The sequence below is a fragment of the Octodon degus genome, unplaced genomic scaffold (genome assembly GCF_000260255.1).
Source record: "Octodon degus isolate 3935 unplaced genomic scaffold, OctDeg1.0 scaffold00056, whole genome shotgun sequence".
NCBI classification, from domain to species: Eukaryota; Metazoa; Chordata; class Mammalia; order Rodentia; family Octodontidae; genus Octodon; species Octodon degus.
The window spans coordinates 10,162,194-10,170,738 of record NW_004524632.1 but is presented as its reverse complement, the minus strand read 5'-3'; the positions used below and the strand labels follow the sequence as shown (position 1 = coordinate 10,170,738).

At 45.8% G+C, this 8,545-nt stretch overlaps 1 protein-coding gene across 2 annotated transcripts in view; it reads right to left on the bottom strand.

The window, feature by feature from the left end:
- Nucleotides 1-8,359: 8,359 nt before the first annotated feature.
- Nucleotides 8,360-8,545, bottom strand: part of LOC101566297 (keratin-associated protein 9-3-like) — a 6,360-nt gene continuing 6,174 nt past the window's right edge. For both annotated transcript variants that reach the window (XM_023718021.1, XM_012515276.1), the window contains exon 3: nucleotides 8,360-8,545. In XM_023718021.1, coding sequence (XP_023573789.1) covers nucleotides 8,360-8,545 — 186 coding nt within the window.

Here is an 8,545-nt window from a genome sequence, read left to right as displayed (position 1 = left end):
TGGTGTGTCATGTGGTACCAGGGATTGAACTGCAGTCCCTGCGACTGCCTAAGCTTCCCTGAGCAGGCACTTTAGACCCTGAGCTGTCTTGCCAGGGAGGATTTTTTTTATATTCTCATCTCTCCACCACACTCTCATAATAGGAATATTTAAAAAATGAAAATATAATCTTTTCAAATGAGAAGCACTCGCAAGTTCCCCGTGGTGCTCGTGTACGTAGACAGTACACAGCAAGACATTAATCATTTCCCCATGAAAACCGTATCCTGTTTCTGAGTCTGAGAAATGTTGGTCTAATCTAAACCAAGCTGAATAATTCCATTTACTATAGGAACTTCTTATGTTTACTATGTCTTTGTGACCTATCAGTTTAAAGGTATGAATAGATATTCTGTATTGTTTCCCTGGAATAGTTTTTGTGGAACATCCCTTTTCAAAAAGTGCTTGTGTTAGTCTACTTTCTGTTAGTGTAATGAATTACTTGAGGCAATCTACTTTGTAGAGAGAAGAGGCTTGTTTTAGCTCATGGTTCTGGAAATATAAAGTCGAGGGTCTCATTTGATCGTGTCTTCTTGTTGGCAAAGAGCCAAGGTGGTGCAGGGCGTCAGCTGGTGAGAAAGGGACTGCGTGCTACACTCCCGTGTCTGAGCTCAGTCCCTCATCTCATGAGGCCACCAGTATTCAATCATGAAGGCTCCATCCTAATGAGATTCTCTAATCCCAATTACTGGTCAAAGTCTTCTCCTCTAAACACATAGCGTGATGAATTACCTCACCATAGATTTTTCTTTTTCTGTATTTTAGGGAAAGGTCTACAAGGTGTTCAGGGTCTCACTACTAGACCGGACTTGTAGTGATCCACCTGTTTACAGCCTCCCAAGAACTGGGATTACAGGCATGTGCCACCGCACCCATTCTCTACCTCACCATAGAGATTAAACTTTATTTTATTTATTTTTTGTGGAATTGGGGATTGAACTCAGGCCCTTGTGCTTGCCAGGCAAGCACTTATTTTACTGAGCTATCTCCCCAGCCCCGAGATTACCTTTTAACAAATGAAACCTTGATGGCTGGACATGAAGCCATATCCAAACTGTTAGTAGTAACTTCGAACAGTTCCTATGTCACACATAAGAATGAAGGGCACAGCAGAACTGCAGGTGGGGTCTACACCCCCTTCCAATCCTGCTAACCTTTCCAAGCTCAAGGTCTGATTCTGGCTTTACGGTTCTATCGAGCATTTATATGCCTGTGACCATCCTGTGCTCTCTGTACATTAGTACATGAGTGTCCACCACCTATGTGCTCTTTGCCCATTTCTTTGGCTTTTCAACTTCTATCTATCTGTCTTAGTTACTTTTTATTCGTTGCTGAGACAAATACCTGGCACACAAAATGAAGGAAGGAAAGATTTATTTAGCTCAGTTACTGGAGGGTTCAGTCCATGTTCCGCTGGCTCCAAGGCAAACAACAGCAGTTCATACAGCAGAAAACAATGAAGAGCAGAGGAGGAGCAGCAGCTACAGCGGCGTCCATCAAACCTCTCTCTTCCTTCTGCACTGACTGCGAAGACCGGCGCTCCACAGTGAAGATCCGAGCTCCTCCAAAGTGGCGCGGCTGCCGAGATCAAGCTCCTTCGAAGACTCGGACTTCTCCACGGAAGTGGGGCCCGGCGGCAGGAAACCAGGCAGGGTGGCTTCCTGCCTTTCTCAATTCCTGGGCCCTGCCCACCTGCAGGGCGAGGCCCCCACGCTGCCGGAGCTGATTCAGCCAAGTTGACACAATCTATCAACTAACACACTATCCTTAGAAAAACACTCCAGTGGGCTTCCTTGCTCTATGGGTGGAGCTTCTTGCTCTGAGCTCCCCTAGAGCAGCGATTCTCAGACTTAAGCCTAAACCAGCGTCACTAGCGGCTGGAGAAAGCAGTCACAGCTGGACTCAGAGCCAGGACTCCCCCTCGGCAAGTCTGGGGTGGAGCTTGAGAAGTTTCATCAAGTCCAATTCACTTAGCATCAAATAGACCCAGAGAGAGTCGCAGCAGCAGAGCGGCACAGGTGCGAACCAGAACGCAGGCGGGAAGGCACAGGTGGGACCCCGTGCACCTGCTCCGCTCTAGCTGCGTGGTCCTGGAGAGTACTCTAACTTCCTGGCTGTTACTGCTGACTGCAGGCCGGCTGTACCTGGAGCTCAAGAGACCTGTGGGGTGTGCAGCTTACTTGGGCTACCATAACAAGCCACCGTAAGGCACGTAACTTAAAGGTATTGCCTTACATTCCCAGAGACATTGGTCTGAAGCGAAGAGGGCAGGAAGGCTTCCTCCCCCATCTGAGGGCCACCAGGTGAGGGCCTGCTGCAGGCCTCTCCTCCGAACACGTCTTCTCCCTGTGTCTTGTACGTCCTCTCTATGTGGACATCTCCAATTCACCTTTTACACAGACACCAGGGAGCTGCACTGAGGCCCCGCCTACGCCCCCAGTGTGTTGGGAAAGACTCATCATCGGCGCCGGCGGCAAACAAAGCCGCACGGACACTCAGTGCAAGCAAAGCGAGGGCTTGAGCAAAAGGGCTGCCGTCCGCCTTTGGTTTTTATTTTTGTATGTCCTGAGTCTCAGGCTTCGGGTACTTCAGGTGAACATAACAAGCTCCCATCGTATGTGTCCAAGGTTAATGTCCAGGCTATACTATACATGGGAACTTGCTAGGCCTCCGGGAGCAAGGACACAAAAGCAGGGTGTCCTTGAGTTCCAAGTGTTCTTAGTTACTCCCGCAGCTGTTGCTGCCCTGTTTTCTATTCTTTTTGTGGAATCTGGGATTAAACTCAGGCCCTTGCGCTTGCCAGGGAAGCGCTTATTCCCCTGAGCCATCTCCCGGCCCTGTTTGCTTTTTCCTGGTCCCACATGCCCTGCAGGTTATTTAGCATGCCTTTATATTAACCCCTTCTTATCCCAACACCAATAGTAGCATTCGGATGTGCATCTGGGAGGAACACAAGGCAGCCCGTGCCCCGGGATTGCCTCATGGCATGTACGTGATCGGTGATGACCAGAGAGTAATCAGAGGCCTCGGTTTGGCAATGGCTTAGTAACCAGCAGCTCAGCCCCTGCAGGCAGGAGGATCTCAGCGACTCCATGGGTCAGTTGTCTAAACCGCCAGAAACACCAGCCACCAGCAATGACAGTACAGATCCAGTGTTAAAATCAGCAGAGTTCCCGAAGCTCAGCTGCGATCCCGTGGGTCTTTATTTTGTATGAGTCTCTCACACTGTCTCCCCCTCGCCCTTCTTTCCCTTCTCCCTTCTTCTCTCTCCTTCTGAGCTCTTCCTTGTGCTCTTCCTCTCTTCTTTTTCTTCCTCCTTTTCCTTTTAGGCTTCATGATTGCCCACCATATTTAAGCAAATATTGAACTCAAGCTGAGAAAATGGTCGAGTGCAGAGGAGGCCTGCACCGCCCCACCTGCCCTCTCTGGCCCGCAGGGCTCCGCGCTGACTTCAGTTTGCCAGAACCAGCAGTTCCTTCAAGGCAGTGGCAGGAAGTCCTGTCACCCCGCCCAGTGCAGACACAGAGAAGAAGCTCAGCCTCGGCTTGCGGAGTGTTGCCATGAAGGCGGGGCTGCCCCCTCCTGGCGCTGGATAATTCTAACGTGTGCGTTCCTCATCGCTTGTAGTTCGGGTCCACGCTTCAGTGGGTTACACGGCTCTGGCCTCACCGTGCACCTTTCCCAGGACCACTTCCCTGGTTCTTACCGGTGTGATCCGAGGCTTCCGGTGATCTACGTCTGCTTAAATCTTTGCCTTACAGTCTCTCATGGGACTAACCGATTTACTTCTCTCAATCTCAGTTTATGCATGTCTAACACCAGAGTATGAACATCTACTTGGAAAGTCTCTTCAACATTAAAAATAACACAGAAAGTGTGTTTTAAGACCTACCAAGTAATGGGCAAGCCAGAATGCATTAGTTCTTTTTTTTTCCCAGAAAATTTCTAAACTGATTTTTTTTTTTTTAAAAAACAGTACTGGACTCAGGACCTTTTGCAAGCTAAGCAAGTGCTCTAATCCTGAGCTAGACCCCAGCCCTATTTATTTATTAAAAAAATACAAGGTGTTTACCTTCAAGATTAGAAGAAAAAACATGAGAAACAATGCAAATTTTCATTAAACAAAGTAATAGGAATTCAACAATGATTGCTGCATTGCATGATGCTATCTTTAAATTAGTTGTTACCAGATCTAAATCTGAAAAATTGGTTAAAACAAAACAAAACAACACTAACAAAAATTATAAGAAATTAGATCAAATCTCCAACACAGTAAAAAGAAACCCCACAAACTGGGGAACAAATTATAGCCAACTGTCCCTCTGATAGAGGCCTCTGTCTAGAACATATAAAGAATTAAAAAAAATCTGGCCCCCAAATTCAAAGATCCAATTCAAAAATAGGCTTCTGAGATGAATATACACTTCTCAGAGGAAGAAATACAAATGGCAAGTAAATGCATGAAAAAATGTTCAGCATCATTGGTTATTTGAGAAATGCAAATTAAAACAGCATTGAAATTCCATCTCACCCCAGAAAGGATGGCTGTCATCAAGAAGTCAACCAATAACAAATGCTGGAGGGGCTGTGAAGAAAAAGGAACTCTTCTTCACTGTCGGTGGGAGTGTTGACTGGTATAGCCACTGTAGAAATCAGTGTGGAGATTCCTTAAAAAGCTAGGATTGGAGGTCCCATTCAAGCCAGCTATTCCCCTCCTGTGCATTTTTCCAGAAGAACATAAGACCCCATACCACAGCTAGATATATGTGCCCTCCTGTTTATAGCGGCACAATTTGTTGTAGTTACCCCCTGGAAACAGCCCAGATTCTCATCAGCTGAAGAATGGATAAAGAAGATGTGGTAATTTTATTCCATGGAGTATTATTCAGCTATAGAACAGGACAAATTTGAGTCTTTTGTTGGTGAATGGATGCAACTAGAAACCAAACTCTTAAATAAATCAGACCCGTATGTGCAAACATTATATTGTCTCCTTAGTGTGAGAACCTGAAAGAGAAAAACGGTACAATAGATCCTGGGAAAAGCGAATGAACTTATTCAAAAGCAAAGAGTTACTGAGTTGAGGAGAAGGCCAGGAGAGGGGGTCAGGGAAAGAGATTTATCTGGGTAGGTAAGCAGGACGGTTTGGACAACTGTACTGTGGATTTCTGCTGATCTATAGAAAGGAACAGATAATATTTAATTTATTTTGTCTCCTCTTTTCAATTGCTTGTACTTTTTCTCTTTTTAATTTCTTATACTTTTTTCTTTTTTCCAATTTTACAGGCATATATCTGGTAATATGAGTAACATTGGAAGACAATATTAAGTAGTACAACAAATACTGTGAAATTCATATTACTTTATTAAGTGAAATTCTGTATCACTTGTACTTTTTCTGTTTTAATTCTAATTTGTACTCTCTTTAAAAAAAAGAATAGGGGGTCGGGGAGATGGCTCAGTAGAATAAGTGCTTCCCACGCAAGTGCAAGGGTCTGAGTTCAATCCCTGGTTCTGCAAAAAAACCCTCCAAAAAACAAACAAAAAAAAAACACCCTCAACAAAACAAAACAAAAAAAACCCCCAAAACAAAACAAAACAAAACAAAACAAAACAAAACAACCAAAAAACAAAAAATAATAAAAAGAAAAAAATTAAGCATTAATCACCCCTTTCAATAGACCAGAAGAAATCAGCAGTGCAATTATCCAAAATATCTTACATATATACATAAATATATCTTTTCCTCTTCTTTCTTTTGTCCTTTTCCTCATCCCAGTTTTTCCTTCTATTGAACAAATTCTTTGCCTTTCACAGTATCTATCGCACCTTTCGAATTTTATATACTGTCTCAGGTTCTCACATTAGCAAGACAATATGATGTCTGCACTTGCGGTCTGACTTATTTCACTTGACAATACAGTCTCTAGTTGCGTCCATTTATTTACAAAAGCCTCGAACTTACCATTTTTTCAGATAGCTGAGTAAGTTGTCTAGGTTGGCCCCGAAGATGCAGTCCTCCTCCCGCCTCCCCAGTAGCTGGGGTTACAGGCATGCACTGCCGCACCTGGCTTTAAGCTGACTTTACTCTTGAAGGCAAACATACACTTATAATGATTAACTAGGTTTAGCAAATTTGTTTGCCAGCTTTGTGGGGGCACAATTGATAAGATTTGCATAACGTTACAAGGCGCTGTTTCATAATGCGTTCACTGTGGAAACAGCAATGCCGTCAAGTTCATCGCGTGTGGATCAGCTCCCACAGCGGTCATTTTCTTCTGTGTGGTGTTATGTTCTACTCTGTCAACCACTTGCAAGTATGCAGTTGTGTGGAACCACGCAGACTGCTTCAAAGCCCTGGGCCACCTAATGACCCCTGCGGACGTGACCCCGCTCGTGTAGAGCAGGTGCACGGAGGGATACAGTTATGCAGCCGTGACTGAGCAAAGGTAAAGACACGTGAGCTGGTTACGGCAGTAGGTAAGAATGTAAATATGGGATGACAACCTGTGTGAGACTTACACAATAAAGATGCAGGCGGCCGCTGCGCTTTTGTGCTCCTGGCCTCGGTTCTGCCCCACGCTGCCTGTTGTTGTTCCTGAGGTCTTGCACACGTGCGTCCTTTAGCCCTGGCACCTCATTCTTGAAAATCTCCCTCTCCACCCCATCCGGCAGGCCAACAGCAATAAAGCATCTTTCAGTTGCTGTCACAATGTTGTGCGTGACATCTGCAGAACTTACTGATCTTGCATATCTGGAGATGGTCGACAGGCTTAACCTCTCAGCAGCATCTTCAGTGCTGGAGGTCCTTGGAGTCAACACCGCAGAGGGATTCCACGGATCCCCCGGCTGACAGGAGCTCCCCAGAGGATGATCATGTCCCAGACTTCCACTCCTCAGGGAGCCACTGCTAAGCCTTCCATCAGTGACACGTAGGCTCATCCTTAGTTCAGGACAGAACTCCTCAAGCAGTAGCTGATGTGTCTCAGTCTCGTATGAATGTACAAACTTGTGGATGTTTCTCCTCTCTTACTCTTTTCTGGTTTCCCCGCAAGCACACTGTTATTTCCCGTAGAGGCTTCTTACTTGTCCCTCAGGCACAGTAGGTTGTTCCGTTTCCAAGAACCGTTGAGACACCAGGCTCTGCCGAATGTCCACAGACCCGCAGTGCAGCTCTCAGTCCTCAGCTCTGACTTTCCTTAATATTTTGACACCCTTCTGATCAGGGGACAAAGTGCATCATTCTCTTGATAGGTACTTAGGAGAGGAAATTCATGTCAAGATTTGGTTTACATAAGACACCAAGGCCCTTTTGGTGAGCCTCTCTCCAGGGGACACATTAGATTCCCAAAGCTCTTCCTGCAGATGAATTGCAGGAGGGTCCACAAGGCTGGAACTAAAAAACCAAAAAAATGCTTGCATTCGTGAGCGCTGTTAGATGCGGTCCCAGCAGCCATAGCCCGCATCAGCCACTCACAGAGGCACGGGAAGCTAGTTTTGGAAGAGCGTTTTGAGCAGACATGCTATCTACATGAACTCGGGGCCACTCCCTCCACAGTGCAATGGATGTAAATGCGTGTGTTGCTGCAACTGTATCCCAAATGCTTCCGTCCTTGAGACACTAATGTAAGAGCTTTTCAGCAGGAAACAGACCCAATTTTAGATCTTGGTTGGGCTAAGATACATAACATCACACAATGAAATGTCCTTCTGTGAAAATAAACACAATAGGTTTTTGTTTTTTGTAGGAGGGCCGCTCTGAGGTTCACGATGGATAATGCCCATAGGATACAATATGGTGGTCAATTCCATGTACAGAATTCCATAAGATAAAACAAAACACATGTAGAATGAGAAGTGGCTTAGAGTTTATTTTAAAATTTTAGGTGAAAAGGACAAAGAACTAAAGCACTAAAAAAAAAATTCTTGCTACGAGAGTGATAACTCAAAGACTATGCAAAGAAGAAAGCAGGATACAAGACATATGAGTAAGATTAGTGCTCAGTTGAAGAGCCTGCAAAAGCCTTCTCAGGATTCTTTTTGCGAGTTAGAGAAGAGTAAAGAGCTTAACTTCAGCGTCATGGCTGAGAACACATCTTCAAATTGAGGATAGAAAAAGGTGCTCTTCAATCCCCAAGACCAGGAAAAAAGAAAGTCAGGGAAGACCAGGAAAGTACTCTGGACACACTCCAGCTGATTCCCAAAGGTTTAAAACAGTGAGATGAACACATGGCGGCTTTGGAAGTGAATTGACCCCTAAAGAGGCGAGGTAGTTGGCAGAGGTTGTTGTTGGCAGATGGTGGTCCTTCGGGGGAGCCGCTCAGCAGCTGCAGGGCTGGCAGCAGCTGGAGCCGTAGCTCTCGGGGAGGCCGCTGCACAGGTGGACGCACGTGGGGTAGTAGCACCTTCTGGTGCAGTACACGGGTCCGGAGCAGGCCGGCTGGCAGCAGGTGGACTGGCAGCAGCTGGGCTGGCAACAGCTGGGCTGGCAGCAGCTGGACTGGCA